Genomic DNA, 16574 nt, shown 5'->3' with positions numbered 1-16574 from the left:
GAGGTGCCGCCTTTCGGACGAGACGTTAAACTGAGGCCCCGTCTACTCTCTCAGGTGGATGTAAAAGATCCCATGGCACTATTTTGAAGAAGAGCAGGGGAGTTATCCCCGGTGTCCTGGGCCAATATTTATCCCTCAAACAACATAACAAAAACAGTTTGTCTGGTCATTATCACATTGCCGTTTGTGGGAGCTTGCTGTGTGCAAATTGGCTGCCGCGTTTCCCACATTACAACAGTGACTCCACTTCAAAAGTACTTCATTGGCTGTAAAGCGCTCTGAGACGTCCGGTGGTCGTGAAAGGCGCTCCATAAATGCAAGTCTTTCTTGTTCTGTCAGAGTACGTGCAGCTTCAGCTGAATCCTAAACCTTATTTTTTGAACCATTTATGAGGGAGAGAGCATAGAAAGCAGAGCAGTATAGCAACCAGGCTAGGACAAGTAGAAGAGTACGGCAAATCAAGTCATAATACAGCGCTGGAGAGGAGAGGTAGGAATTATAAAGTAAAATAATATTGAACCGAGAGATGGGGGCGGGGAATGAGCTCGTAGAGAGAGAAGAAAGGTATTGAATCAGATTGAGTAAACTGGGAGAGAACAAGGACTCTACTTCCAATCACAGAGCACTAAGGCAGGCGAGGGCAAAGGCAAGAGTCCAACCAATAACAACTTGACTTTATTCAGCAGCTTTACGATAGAAAAAATGTCCCAAGGCACTATAAAGAGGGTAAAATAAAAAGGAACAAATGCCATATAAATTAGTGAGCAACACCGTAGTGCATCAAGCAGTAGATAATCAATGTTTCATCCCTAACAGAACTAGATTTGGGCTTTGAATCAATGCCTACCCATTCCTTGACATTGATTCACTAACCCTCTGTTCCACTTAGGTCTTTAGCAATTTTATATTTGTTCTTTACTTAATATGCATTTGCCCCCAATTACTTTTAGGGTATCATTTTTGCTATGTCATGTGTTATTCCCAGCTAGGAGGTTAGGTGATGTGTTCTCAGAACTCTCCCAGTGTTGATAATACGATAATCCCAGAATGGGGCTAATAGCAACATTGGAATTCATTCTGAACTCCACAAGATTTCTTTATTGAAAATATTCTGGTCACCGTCAATCCATTAAAACTTTCTTTTCAACTCTCCAACAACACTGATGGTCTCATTCGTATCAGTCCCTGGGTTATGTGTTGTAAAATACATTCATTTAAAAGTTATAATCCAAAAAATATCAGAAATATTGCTCCGTTGAAATTATTATATTCTTCAGTATTCAATATGAATTTTTAAATAAAGTGCTGCTTTCCTTCTTTCCAACTTTGATTGGTCTGAAATCAATATGAAAAAGTCCAGCCCAAAAGATCCATCAGACTTCCAGTTTCTCCTCAACGTGATAGATGGAAATATCTGACAGCCAACCGCCTCTTACTTTCAGTTGGACATAAGTGATTTCATTCATTTATTATTCTGTTACCATCTAAAGGTCTGAACAACTGAGGACACCGGTAGTAGCAAAATCAAGGGTCTGGTGCTCCAGGCACTGCCTTCCTCAGACCATGCTTTCCAGCTCTAAGTACTCCTTCTTCATAGGTGAGCACTCAGGAGATGGAGGGAGAACGTTCTCCTGAGCCAAGTTGTCGGAGTCTTCCATTACTCTTTTTTCAGCCTCTTTGGACAGTTTTCGCTCAGCCAGTGGAACAAAAAATAAAAGTAGGCACGCCACAAAGTAACAAGAGCCAGCCAGCTGGAACGAAGCGTCGTAATTTTTGGTGAGGTCATAAAGAGCGCCTAAGAACAAGAGAAATGGACTTTAGCTGACTAACAGGAATTTAAAAAACTTCTACACAAATCAAAAACCTGTTTGGTGTGTAATTTTGCAGCTTTCAATGTATGATTTCTGAAGATTATAAACAGCGGATAAGTTACTTTTGATCGGAACATGTGAACAGGAGGAGGCCATTGCTCCACCATTCAATTAGATAGGAGTACAGTGGCATCGTGGCATCTGCCAATGCACTTTATTATGGTTATGTTTATGTTAATGTATTACAAACCAAATGTATGTTGAATATTTAAATGTCTTAATCTAAACGTACACTCTCAGGAGCCGCAAGCCTACATTTTGTTGTACTGCACTTGTGCACTAACAATGACAATAAAGTTGATTATGATTGATTATGACATGAGTTCAAATCCCACCACGGCAGTTGTGGAATTTAAATTCAGTTAAATAAATCTGGAATTAAAAAGCTAGTATCAGTAATGGTGACCATGAAACGACTGGATTGTTGTAAAAACCCATCTGTTTCACTAATGTCCTTTAGGGAAGGAAATCTGCCGTCCTGACCTGGTCTGGCCTATATGTGACTCCAGACACAACAGCAATGTGGTTGACTCTAAACTGCCCGCTGAAATGGCCTAGCAAGACACTCATGCTCACCTCCACCTTCTTGAGGGCAATTAGGGATAAAAAAAAAATGATCATGACTGACCTGCACCTCAACACTGTTCCTTGATACCCTTACCTAACAACAATCTATCGATCTCAGTCTTGAAACTCCAATTGTCACAGCATCCACAGCCTTTTGGGGGAGGCAAGTTACACATTTCTACCATCCTTTGTGTGAAAAGTGCTTCTATATTTTGCTGCTGAATGGCCTAGCTCTAATGTTAAGATTTTGTCCCCTCATTCCCCCATCAGAGGAAATCTCTATCTACCCTATCAGATCCTTTAAACAACTCGATCGGATCACCCCTCAATGTTTTATACCGAAGGGACTACAAGCCAAGTGTATGCAACCTGTCCTCATAATTTAACCCTTTAAGCTGTGAGGTATCAGTGCGGTAGCACTATATTTTGCTACAACCAATGCAACATTGCTTCTCTAAACCAAGCAGAGAAGGGAGAACATTCGCCCACCCGAATCAGTGAGTTAGAGAGGCAGGGAGTCCTGGGTTTGGAACTATGGAAACTCAGGCAACTGAAGCAGTGAGGCTGAGTGACAGGGAGCCCTTAGCTTTGCAAAGAGGAAACTCACTCATTTGAGGGAATCAGTCTGAATGTCAAGCAGACTGAAAATGGGGTGGGGAAGAGAAAATTGAGGTAGGAAGACTGGAGTGACAGGCAGTCTCAGGACTGAGGAGACTCATCCCACTACCAAGTCTGATTGTGATGTAGCCATATGACTCACCACCTAGTTAATAGTCAGATGCTTGTCTGCTATAGACGCTAGGCCACTCCCATGTCCCATACGTAACAGTCATATTTGTGTTATGTTATGAAAATCGCTCCAGCGTGGTTTTAATAGAATGCTTCTTAGGCCACTCTAATCTCTGCCAATATGTTATAGCAAGACAGCTGGTCAGACACTTCCACTGGACTGATTTGTCTAGAAGCAGTTAGATATATTTCTTAAGACTAAAGGGATCAATGGATATGGGGAGAAAGCAGGGACAGGGTACTGAATTTGGATGATCAGCCATGATCTCATTAAATGGCGGAACAGGCTCGAGGGGCCGAATGGCCTACTCCTGCTCCTATCTTCTATGTTTCTATGTCTATCACTTCATTGTGGTTAAAATCTAACTTTCTTCCTCTTCTTTCCCACCCTTTGCTCCTCTTCTCCTGAAGGCATGTTCCAACAGCATGTGGGAGTTTGTGGAGACCAGCGAGATCTCGAGCAACCACATCTGCGGTAAGTGTCTGCAGCTCCAGGAACTTTGGCTCAGACTTGTTGAGCTGGAGTACGAGGTACAGACATTGCGGGGCATCAGGGAGGGGGTGAGTTACCCGGACACTTTGTTCCAGGAGGCAGTCACACCCCTTAGGTTAAGTAGTACTTTAGAATTCATCAATGGTCAGGGACAGGAGGGCGTGACTGCAAGTCAGGAAGATATGGAGACCCAGGATGTAGTGATGGAGGAGCCTCAGCCCTTGACTTTGACCAACAGGTATGAGATACTTGCTACCTGTGGGGATGAGAATAAAGACTGCAGGGTGGATGAGCAAACTGACCATGGCGCAGGAGGCCATGCAAGTGGGGGGAGTGAAAAGGAATGTGGTAGTGGCAGGGGACGGTATAGTCAGAGGGATAGATACTTTTCTCTTCAGCCACGACCAGGAGTTCCAAAGGTTGTGTTGCCTGCCCAGTGCCAGGGTACAGGGTGTCTCCTCGTGGCTGGAGAAGAACTTGGAGAGGGAGGGGGAGGATCCAGTTGTCGTGGTCCATGTAGGAACCAACGACAAAGGTAGAACTAGGAATGAGATTCTGCTTAGAGAGTTTGAGGAGCTAGGGTCGCAATTAAAATGCAGAACCTCACAGGTAATAATCTCTGGATTGTTACCTGAGCCACGCGCAAATTGGCATAGGGACAAGCAGATTAGAAGGTTAAATGCGTGGCTCAAAGAGTGGTGTGGGAGGCAGGGGTTTCGATTCATGGGGCACTGGCACCAGTATTGGGGAAAGAGGGAGCTGTTCCGTGGGGACGGGCTCCACTGGGGCCAGTGTCCTGGTGAATCAAATAACTAGGGCGGTAGATAGAGCTTTAAACTAATGAAGGTGGTGGGGGGGGGGGGAACGGGTAAATTCAAAAGCAGTAAGAGAAATGTCAAGGCTATAGAGCAGAGTAGTGATCTGGGTAAAGATAAACAGAGCGAGTCAGGGACAAAAAAAATTAATAAAGGTAATAGGGCATTAGTGACTAAAGTGACATCAGGGAAAAATAGAATAAAGTTAAAGCTAAAGGTACTGGCCTAGAAATTCGGTTGTGGGTCCGCCAGGGCTTTAGTGCCCGAAATTTTGCGCTGGCGTTAATGCCGCTGCGCCCGACGAAAATTCGGTTGCCCCGGGCCCAGACGGCGGCGGGCGCTAATGGAGGGTTTTTGCGCCTCACTATGGGCGTTCAGTGCAATTTTGAGGCGCTAATCCCCCGCTGCGGCACCCGAGGCGGTGCGGCAGGCTGGGGTACTGCAGGCCTCCTCCTTCTGTTAAGGAGGAGCTGCCTGCAGCCGACCGCTGGCCGGTCGATTCGCCCGACAAATGAGCCCGGCACCTCGGGGAAGAGCCGGGCTCGCGGGCCACACACATCAGTGCCGCGGGGGGGTGGTGGAGGAGTCCGGGGAGGGAGGTGCGGGCAGGCGGCCGCCGGGAAAGCGGCCGGCCGCCGCTCCACCTTTATGCGCCGGCGCAAAGGTGTGTAACATCCCTTTCAACAATCGTTGGTTGCGGCTGCCACGGGCGAGGCGGCCGCAACTGAATTTGGGCTTGGGGCCGGGTTACCACGGCAACCAGGACGCTGCGCACACCGATGACGTCATCGGTGCCGGCGCAGCGCTACCGGCTAACGCCGATGGTAGGGCCCAACGCAATTTCGTTACCAGCTATAATTCCGGCGCAAGACCCTCTAACGCCTCTAATTGGGCGCTAACCCCACCGAATTTCTAGGCCACTATATCTGAATGCACAAAGCATTCGCAACAAAATAGATGAATTAATCGCACAGATAGAAATAAATGGGTTTGATTTAATAGTCATTACAGAGACGTGGTTGCAGAGTGACCAAAGTTGGGAACTAAATATTCCAGGATATTTGACTTTTAGAAGAGACAGGCAGAATGGAAAAGGAGGAGGGGTAACCCTGATAATAAAGGAGGGAATAAAGACAGTAGAGAGAAAGGATCTTGGCTCAGAAATACAAAATGTAGAATCAGTTTGGGTGGAGCTAAGAAACAACAAGGGGCAGAAAATACTAGTGGGAGTAGTCTATATGCCCCCTAACAGTGGTTGTAGTGTCGGGCAGAATATAAAGCAGGAAATTAGAGATGCATGTAATAAGGGTAATACAGTAATCATGGGGGGCTTTAACTTTCATATAGACTGGGCAAACCAAATTTGCAGTAATAGTGCAGAAGAGGAGTTCATGGAATGTATTCAAGGTAGTTTTCTATATCCGTATGTCAAGGAACCTATGAGGAAATTGGCTATTTTAGATCTAGTACTGGGCAATGAGACAGGGTTAATTAATAACCTTGTAATAAAGGAGCCTCTGGGGAGCAGTGATCATAATGTGATAGAATTTTATGTTGAGTTTCAGAGTGATTTAGTTAAGTCTGAAACTAGGTTCCTGAACAAAGCAAATTACGTAGGTATGAAAGGCGAGTTGGCTAAGTAGGTTGGGAAACTAGATTTAAAAATATGACAGCAGAAAAGCAATGGCAAACATTTAAGGAAATAATTCATAACCGCAATGAATATACATTCCCTTAAGGGATAAAGACACCATGGAAAAAATATTCCAACTGTGGCTAACGAGAATTAAAGATAGTATTAGATTAAAGGAAGAGGCTTATAATGTTGCCAAAAAGAGTAGTAAGCCTGAGGATTGGGAGGATTTTAGAATTCAGAAAAGGAGAACCAAGAAATTGATTAAAAAAAACTGAAAATAGAATATGAGAATAAACTAGCGAGAGACATAAAAAGACTGTAAAAGCTTCTATAGGTATGTAAAAAGGAAAAGATTAGCAAAAGTAAACGTGGGTCCCTTACAGGCTGAGACAGGAGAAATTATAATGGGGAATAAAGAAATGGCAGAGAAATTAAACAAATACTTTGTGTCTATCTTCACGGAAGAAGACGCAAAAAAAACTCCCAGAAATAGTGGAGAACCAAGGGTCTAGCGAGAGTGAGGAACTGAAAGAAATTAATATTCGTTAAAAAAAAGTACTGGAGAAATTAATGGGACTGAAAGCCAATAAATCCCCTAGACCAGATGGCCTACAATCTACGGTTTTAAAAAGAAGTGGCTATAGAGATAGTGGATGCATTGGTTGTAATCTTCCAAAATTCCATAGATTCCAGAACGGTTCCCGCGGATTGGAAGGTAGCAAATGTAACCCCACTATTTAAGAAAGGAGGGAGTGAGAAAATGGGGAACTACAGACCAGTTAGCCTTACATCAGTAGTAGGGAAAATGCTAGAATCTATTATTAAGGACGTGGTAACAGGGCACTTAGAAAATAATAATAGGATTGGGCAGAGTCAACACGCAATTATGAATGGGAAATCATGTTTGACGAATCTGTCAGAGGTTGTAACTCGCAGAATAGATAAGGGGGAACCAGTGGATGCGGTGTATTTAGATTTTCAGAAGGCATTCGATAAGGTGCCACACAAGAGCTTATTAAACAAAATTAGAGCTCATGAGATTGGGGGCAATATACTAGCATGGATTGAAGATTGGTTAACGGACAGAAAACAGAGAGTAGGAATAAACGGGTCATTTTCGGGTTGGCAGGCTGTAACTAGTGAGGTACCGCAAAGATCAGTGCTTGGGCCTCAGCTATTCACAATCTACATCAATGATTTGGATGAGGGGACCAAATGTAATATATTCAAGTTTGCTGATGATACAAAGCTAGGTGGGAATGTAAGTTGTGAGGAATCACAGAAACCCCACAGTGCAGATAGAGGCCATTTCGGCCCATCGAGCCTGCACCGACACATAGCCCACCCGATCCTCGTAACCCCTACACCAACACATATCCCACCCTATTTAATCCCCCTAACACTAAGGGTCAATTTATCATAGCCAATCAACCTAACCCGCACATCTTTGGACTGTGGGAGGAAACCGGAGCACCCGGAGGAAACCCACGCAAACACGGGGAGAATGTGCAAACTCCACACAGACAGTCACCCGAGGCCAGATTCGAACCCGGGTCTCTGGCGCTGTGAGGCAACAGTGCTAACCACTATGCCAGTCTAGGAGGATGCAAAGAGGCTTCAAGGGGATATAGACAGGCTAAGTGAGTGGGCAAGAACATGGCAAATTGAATATAATGTGGAGAAATGTCAATTTATCCACTTTGGTTGGAAAAATAGAGAAGCAGAGAATTTTTTAAATGGTGAGAGATTGGGAAATGTTGGTGTTCAGAGGGACCTGGGTGTCCTTTTACACAAATCGATGAACGTTGACATGCAGGTACAGCAAGCAATTAGGAAAGCAAATGGTATTTTGGCCTTTATTGCAAGAGGATTTGAGTATAAGAGTAAAGACATCTTACTGCAATTATATAGGGCCCTGGTGAGACCACACCTGGAATATTGTGTACAGTTTTGGTCTCCTTACCTAACGAAGGATATACATTGCCATAGAGGAAGTACAACAAAGGTTCACCAGACTGATTCCTGGGATGGGGGAATTGTCCTATGAGGAGAGATTGTGTAAACTAGGCCTATATTTTCTAGAGTTTAGAAGAATGAGAGGTGATCTCATTGAAACATACACAATTTTTACAGGGCTTGACAGGATAGATGCAGGGAGGATGTTTCCCCTGGCTGGGGAGTCTAGAACCAGGGATCACAGTCTCAGAATAAGGGGTCGGCCATTTAGGACTGAGATGAGGAGGAATTTCTTCACTCAGAGGGTGGTGAATCTTTGGAATTCTCTACCCCAGAGGGCTGTGGAGGCTCAGATGTGGAGTATATTCAAAACAGAGATTGATAGATTTTTGGATATTAAGGGAATCAAGGGATATGGGGATAGTGCAGGCAAGTGGAGTTGAGGTAGAAGATCAGCCATGATCTTACTGAATGGCGGAGCAGGCTCGAGGAGCCGAATGGCCTACTCCTGCTCTTATTTCTTATGTTCTTAACTTGCTGGGTTACAGTTCCATGGGTGCTAGGTGTCCTCTAGTGTCTCACCTAAGTAGCCATTCTTTATGTGTAACAGTTGTAGGGGGTGTCTCAACAGAGTCTAATTCTATTCTCATCCAACATCCACACGCGTGCACTTCCAGGAGCGGTAACTGGATAACAGTCAGGAGTTGGCACCCTGGTTGGTTTCTCCCTCATTAACTAAAGGATCCAGGCCAATTTTAGTGCTTCTACCATCAGTCCAACTGAGATTCAATAACTAGCACAGGCCGGGAGCCAAACCTGGGACCTACCCGGTCTCCCTGCCTCAGCTATACTTACTGCCTTAACCAGCTGAGCTATGGACAGAACTAATCTGTATTCTTATAAGCAATTGCTTTCAAATCCATTTACATCTTTCAGCCCTTTCAAAGTAAGGAAAGGACATCCACTTGGGACAGGTGAGACATCTTTGCTCAACCAGTGAGTTGAAAGTATTATATCAACAATCACTGAAACGCCATGCCTCAGCCTTTCCTACACTCCTAAACTATGGGTTTTGTGTCGAACATCATCTGATCATATTTTAGGTGAGGGTAGGAGTACACCAGGAGGTTCTGCTTACCTGCTGCTGGCGGTCCTATCAAACAGCCAATCCCCACAAAGAACTGGAAGAGGCCCATTCCTTTCTGTATTCTATCGATTCCAATAAAGTCAACCTAAAAAAAAAAAATTCTAATCAAAGCAGAATTCAGACATAAAATGTGTTGAGAATTTTCGTCATTCTGAAGCCAGGATAATGAATACATTTTAAGAATGTTTATGAATAAAGGGGGAGGTAAGGTCCACTAGCTCCAGTGCTGGAACATTCGCCCAACCAAGGACCTCACTGTTAAGTTCAAATCTGATATTTAAACTTGCCGTACTTCACTGGATGAATTTATTCTGTTGAATTTTAGCGAAGATGCTGTCTGGCTGAAATGATGCACCGACCATACCGTGATTTAAACAGATTTGCATTGCAGTCTATTGTAAAAGATCCTCAAGTTAAGCTTGCTGCAATTTATTGCGGCACGGAATACCAAGATGTGAATTTGGAGCCACACTCAGGTGACAATTTCCTGACAAGTTTCTTTACATGAAATAGAATTATACAAAATTACATAGAATCCACAACACAGGAACAGACCATTCAGCTCAACTGGTCTATGCCGGTGTATGTACTCCACCTGAACCTTCTCTCACTCTAAGGACCTCTTTCCACCTGGCTCGCCGCCCACCCTCCGCCCCTCCCCCAGTATCCCTTAATCCTTTCTCCCTCATGTTTGCATCAAGCCTCCCCTTCAATATGTCAATACAATCTGCCTCCACCACTCCACGTGACAGCTAGTTTCAAATTCTCACCACTCTCTCCTAAAATTTGATTGGTTAGTGGTTATCTTCTATTTGTGCCCCACCTACAAGTGGAAACACTTGCTCCACATCCACCCTGTCAAATCCCTTCATAATTTTAAAGACCTCTATCAGGTCTCCTCTTCACCTTCTCTTTTCCCGTGCAAAGAGCCCCAGCCTGCTCAATTTCTCCTCATTGTTGCATCCTGTCAATTCTGGCAACATCCTTGTAAATCTTTGCTGCACTTTTTCCAATGTTTCAATATCCTTTCTGTAGTATGGAGACCAGAACTGTACATAGTACACAGGACACCACCACCTCCAAGTTCCCCTCCAAGTCACACACCATTCTGACGTGGAAGTATATTGGCCGTTCCTTCATCGTCGCTGGGTCAAAATCCTGGTACTCCCTACCTAACAGCACCGTGGGAGTACCCTCACCACATGGACTGCAGCGGTTCAAGATGGCGGCTCACCACCGCCTTCTCAAGGGCAATTAAGGATTGGCAATAAATGTCGGCCTTGCCAGCGACGTCCACATCCCAGGAACGAATTTTAAAAAAACTCCAAGGTGTGGTCTAACCAAGGCGCTCTATAAATTTAACATTACCTCCCTGCTTTTGTCTTCTAATCCTCTGAAAATGAACTCCAGTACTGTTTCTGCACTCTTTATGGCCTCATCCACTTGTGTTGCTACTTTTAGTGCTAAGGTGGCCGGTTGGAGGCTAGAAAGCTTACGTGCATAAAGGGAGGTAAAATCACCCAAGGTGATTCAGACATACCTCCTAGTGGCTTCTTACTGAGCAGCTTAGGTAGAGAGCTGGAAGGAGGCAGGTGAACTGTGTGCCGTGAGTGGTGGAAAGAACCTAAATGGGGTAGGAATAATAAAAGTAAAATGATGAATAAATTCCCTCTCACCAAGACTGGAAGCAACAAGGTCAGATAACCCCCACAGAAGGTGGCAAAGAACACTATGTACACCATTAGTGTTGGGAACGTTTTTGCTGGGGGTGCCAGAAGATTGACAGCTCCACAAAACAGAAGGTAGACTTTAAGGTAATGATACTTCTTCATCAAGTTGCGGTCAGCGACATAGCCAGAGATGAGCTGAGCCACAATCTCAACAATGCCTGAAAAAAAAACTTGTATGTTAGGAGAGCAGTCAGTGACTGTAATGCATTGTAAGTTGGCAACGAAAATACACAAGTTAGAATCATACTGTATGTGGCAATAAGGTTACTACATAGGGTTACATCGGATATACGGCACAGAAACAGGCCATTCGGCCCAACCAGTCCATGCCGGCGTTTATGCTCCACTCGAGCCTCCTCCCGTCTTTCCTCATCTAAATCTATCAGCATAACCCTCTATTCCCTTCTCCCTCATATGCTTATCTAGTCTCCTGTTAAATGCATCTATACTATTCGCCTCAACCACTCCCTGTGGCAGCGAGTTCCACATTCTCACCACTCTCTGGGTAAAGAAGTTTCTTCTGAATTCCCTATTGGATTTCTTGGTGACTATCTTATATTGATGGCCTCTAGTTATGCTCTTCCCCACAAGTGGAAACATTCTCTCTGTGTCTACTTTATCAAAACCTTTCATAATTTTAAAGACCTCTATTAGAATCATAGAATATTACAGCACAGAAGGAGGCCGCTCGGCCCATCGTGCCTGTGCCGGCCCTTTGAAAGAGCCATCCAATCAGTCCCACTCGCCTGCTCTTTCCCCATAGGCCTGCAATTTTATCCCCTTCAAGTATATATATGTACTTAAAAACTGATTATTTTGCCATTAACCTTGTATTTGAAATAATTAATATTAACTTCCATTTTGCAGCTAATCACAATCATAATGCAATAGCATCTGTGGATTAAAACACAAAGTAAACCAATTATTAAATTACAGGCCCGAATAAAATAAGGCACCCGGCAGTTTTCACCCAACTTTATAATGCACTGAACAAGTGCGCTCTAAGATGAAAGAAAGAACTTTGATTTATATAGCGCCTTTCATGACCTCAGGATTCCCAAAGCAATTCACAGCCATAACAGTACTTTTGAAGTGTAATCACTGTTGTGATGCAGGGAATCATAGCAGCCAATTTTTGCACAGCAAGGTTCCAAAAACAGCAATGAGATAAAAGGTCAGATAATCTGTTTTAATGATCTTGGTGGAGGGATAAATATTAGCCAGGACAACTCCCCTGCTCTTCTTCAAATAATGTGATGGGATCTTTTAAGCCCACCTGAAAAGACAGACTTGGTTTAACATCTCATTTGAAAGACGGAACCTCCGACAGTGCAGCACACCCTCTGTATGGCACCGGAGTGTCAGCCTGGATTTATGTGCAACGCACTCCTCTCCTTCCTGTTAAGTGCCCTGAGATGTTCTTCTATGTGAAGGATGCTTTATAAATGCTAGTTTGTAGGACACATAGAATAGCACTGACAGTACAGAAACAGGCCATTCGGCCCACGTACACTTCTATTTTCTCAAGCTTCTATCTCACTGCTCCCCCACTTTTCACGTCTCTCAGGCTATGTAATCATTGTAAGCAAGTGAACAGCAGCTGATCCCACCTCTCGATCCGTGACACTCTGACACCTGTCACTAGAAGGCATCAGGGACGGCATGCCATCTGATTTTCCTTTCTCCCTTTGAGGATGTGGTTAACTTCTAGCTGCTGTCTATACCTCCACAGATGAGGTCAGCCAAACCGCAGCATAGGGGATTGCACATGGTCAGCCTTGACTCGGTGGTAGCACTCCCGAGGCAGAAGGTTGTGGCTTCAAGCTCTGCTGCTGCAACCTCATTACCTAATCTAGGCCGACACTTCAGTGCAGTACTGAGGGGGTGCAGTACTGAGGGGGTGCATACTGAGGGGGTGCAGTACTGAGGGGGTGCATACTGAGGGGGTGCAGTACTGAGGGGGTGCAGTACTGAGGGGGTGCATACTGAGGGGGTGCAGTACTGAGGGGGTGCAGTACTGAGGGGGTGCATACTGAGGGGGTGCATACTGAGGGGGTGCATACTGAGGGGGTGCAGTACTGAGGGGGTGCAGTACTGAGGGGGTGCATACTGAGGGGGTGCAGTACTGAGGGGGTGCATACTGAGGGGGTGCATACTGAGGGGGTGCATACTGAGGGGGTGCATACTGAGGGGGTGCAGTACTGAGGGGGTGCATACTGAGGGGGTGCATACTGAGGGGGTGCAATACTGAGGGGGTGCATACTGAGGGGGTGCATACTGAGGGGGTGCAGTACTGAGGGGGTGCATACTGAGGGGGTGCATACTGAGGGGGTGCATACTGAGGGGGTGCATACTGAGGGGGTGCAGTACTGAGGGGGTGCATACTGAGGGGGTGCATACTGAGGGGGTGCAATACTGAGGGGGTGCATACTGAGGGGGTGCATACTGAGGGGGTGCAGTACTGAGGGGGTGCAGTACTGAGGGGGTGCATACTGAGGGGGTGCATACTGAGGGGGTGCAGTACTGAGGGGGTGCATACTGAGGGGGTGCAGTACTGAGGGGGTGCAGTACTGAGGGGGTGCATACTGAGGGGGTGCATACTGAGGGGGTGCAGCACTGAGGGGGTGCAGTACTGAGGGGGTGCATACTGCGGGGGTGCAGTACTGAGGGGGTGCATACTGAGGGGGTGCATACTGAGGGGGTGCATACTGAGGGGGTGCAGTACTGAGGGGGTGCAGTACTGAGGGGGTGCATACTGCGGGGGTGCAGTACTGAGGGGGTGCATACTGAGGGGGTGCATACTGAGGGGGTGCAGTACTGAGGGGGTGCAGTACTGAGGGGGTGCATACTGAGGGGTTGCATACTGAGGGGGTGCAGTACTGAGGGGGTGCAGTACTGAGGGGGTGCAGTACTGAGGGGGTGCATACTGAGGGGGTGCAGTACTGAGGGGGTGCATACTGAGGGGTTGCATACTGAGGGGGTGCAGTACTGAGGGGGTGCATACTGAGGGGGTGCATACTGAGGGGGTGCAGTACTGAGGGGGTGCATACTGAGGGGGTGCAGTACTGAGGGGGTGCAGTACTGAGGGGGTGCAGTACTGAGGGGGTGCAGTACTGAGGGGGTGCATACTGAGGGGGTGCAGTACTGAGGGGGTGCATACTGAGGGGGTGCAGTACTGAGGGGGTGCAGTACTGAGGGGGTGCAGTACTGAGGGGGTGCATACTGAGGGGGTGCATACTGAGGGGGTGCAGTACTGAGGGGGTGCATACTGAGGGGGTGCAGTACTGAGGGGGTGCATACTGAGGGGGTGCAGTACTGAGGGGGGTGCAGTACTGAGGGGGTGCATACTGAGGGGGTGCAGTACTGAGGGGGTGCATACTGAGGGGGTGCAGTACTGAGGGGGTGCAGTACTAAGGGGGTGCAGTACTGAGGGGGTGCAGTACTGAGGGGGTGCAGTACTAAGGGGGTGCAGTACTGAGGGGGTGCAGTACTGAGGGGGTGCAGTACTGAGGGGGTGCATACTGAGGGGGTGCAGTACTGAGGGGGTGCAGTACTAAGGGGGTGCAGTACTGAGGGGGTGCAGTACTGAGGGGGTGCAGTACTGAGGGGGTGCAGTACTGAGGGGGTGCATACTGAGGGGGTGCAGTACTGAGGGGGTGCAGCACTGAGGGGGTGCAGTACTGAGGGGGTGCAGTACTGAGGGGGTGCAGTACTAAGGGGGTGCAGTACTGAGGGGGTGCAGTACTGAGGGGGTGCATACTGAGGGGGTGCAGTACTAAGGGGGTGCAGTACTGAGGGGGTGCAGTACTAAGGGGGTGCAGTACTGAGGGGGTGCAGTACTAAGGGGGTGCAGCACTGAGGGGGTGCAGTACTGAGGGGGTGCAGTACTGAGGGGGTGCAGTACTGAGGGGGTGCAGTACTGAGGGGGTGCATACTGAGGGGGTGCAGTACTGAGGGGGTGCAGTACTGAGGGGGTGCATACTGAGGGGGTGCAGTACTGAGGGGGTGCAGTACTGAGGGGGTGCAGTACTGAGGTGGTGCATACTGAGGGGGTGCAGTACTGAGGGGGTGCAGTACTGAGGGGGTGCAGTATTGTTGGACTTCTCAGATGAGATGTTCAAGTGATGTCTGATCTGCCTTCTTCAATGGATGTAAAGAGATCCCATGGCACGATTTGTAGGGGAGTTTTCCTGGTCAACTTTTTATCCCTCATTGAACATCACTAAAACATTATCAGGTCAATTATTTCACTTCTGTTTGTGGGACCTTGCTGTGTGTTGTGTTTCCCCATAATACAACAGCGACTACACTTCAAAAGTACTTCAGAAACTGTGAAGTGATTTGCGATGTCCTGAGGTCATGAACATAAGAACATAACATAGGAAACAGGAGCAGGAGTCGGCCATTTGGCCCTTCGAGCCTGCTCCGTCATTCAACAAGACCATGGCTGATCTTCTGCCTCATTTCACTTTCCTGCACTATCCCCATATCCCTTGATTCCCTTAATATTTAAAATCTATTGATCTCTGCCTTGAATATACTCAACGACTGAGCCTCCACAGCCCTCTGGGGTAGAGAATTCCAAAGATTCACAATCCTCTGAGTGAAGAAATTTTTCCTCATCTCAGTCCTAAATGGCCGACCCCTTATTCTGAGACTGTGAACCCTGGTTCTAGGCTCCCCAGCCAGGGGAAACATCCTCCCTGCAGTAAGAATTTTGTATGTTTCAATGAGATCACCTCGCATTCTTCTAAACTCTAGAGAATATAGGCGTAGTCTACTCAATCTCTCTTCATTGTACAATCCCTCCATCCCAAAGTGCCAGATATCTCTCCTTTCTTTGCAGGTGCAAATCTATTTCCCACCACTGCATGGCGCTGTGTGTATATTGCTTATATTGGAAGATGCCTGGTAGCAGCTATCTCACCCACCCTCTATGATAGGACGGGGAGACCCCAAAGATCAGTTTTAAAACCCTAAAAATGGGCTAGAACAACAAGAGTGAATCGTGATTTCTGTAGCGTAATCTAGATTTGTTGCCAAAAGTTGTAATGGTTGTGATCAAAATAGTTACCACGATCCCACTCCACAGCATATTCCGTGCTATGTTGTATCATTAAACACCTCACTGGCAATTGATAATTAATTTAACTTACACCTTAGAACAACATGTACTTTGCAACAATCAAAACAATTTTTTTTTTCAAAGGAAGAAAATTGTTCTGTTGTGAATCTGTCTCTATTCATTCGGCTACAACACATTGTTAAAGCAATAAAAAAAAATTGATGGATCCTGTCTCATTTGAATTTATTGGATCGGGAATTGGCTTGGATCCAGGCATCCTGCTCCAAAGAACTAACTTGGACAAAGAACTGAGGAGGCGTCAACAACAAACAGGCGAATGAACAGTCGTCCACTCTGCGACTCACACTATTGTGGCTTCCAATTATAGCACACTTAAACAATCACAGGCAAAAGCAGAGATCAACTCGCTGTGTGCGCCACTCAGCAGCACTGTGCAGCTGGAATCTGTCCATGATAATCAGTCGCTTTATATGGATTTTAATTC

The 16574-nt window shown here is 46.3% G+C and overlaps 1 protein-coding gene across 1 annotated transcript in view; it reads right to left on the bottom strand.

Moving 5' to 3' along the window:
• Nucleotides 1-535: 535 nt before the first annotated feature.
• LOC147111249 (putative monocarboxylate transporter 5) overlaps nucleotides 536-16574 on the bottom strand; it is a 65299-nt gene continuing 49260 nt past the window's right edge. Inside the window, exons 6-8 of the mRNA XM_086001970.1 lie at nucleotides 10951-11162; nucleotides 9266-9359; nucleotides 536-1795 (exon numbers count right to left, since the gene is read on the bottom strand). Coding sequence (XP_085858096.1) covers nucleotides 1557-1795; nucleotides 9266-9359; nucleotides 10951-11162 — 545 coding nt within the window. The 3' untranslated portion in view covers nucleotides 536-1556. The remainder of the gene's footprint in view (nucleotides 1796-9265; nucleotides 9360-10950; nucleotides 11163-16574) is intronic.

This window comes from Somniosus microcephalus, chromosome 11 (assembly GCF_052327205.1).
Source record: "Somniosus microcephalus isolate GS21.2 chromosome 11, FLI_Smic_1.0, whole genome shotgun sequence".
Classification (NCBI taxonomy): domain Eukaryota; kingdom Metazoa; phylum Chordata; class Chondrichthyes; order Squaliformes; family Somniosidae; genus Somniosus; species Somniosus microcephalus.
The sequence above is the reverse complement of the archived record's forward strand: the minus strand, read 5'-3'. Positions and strand labels throughout refer to the sequence as shown.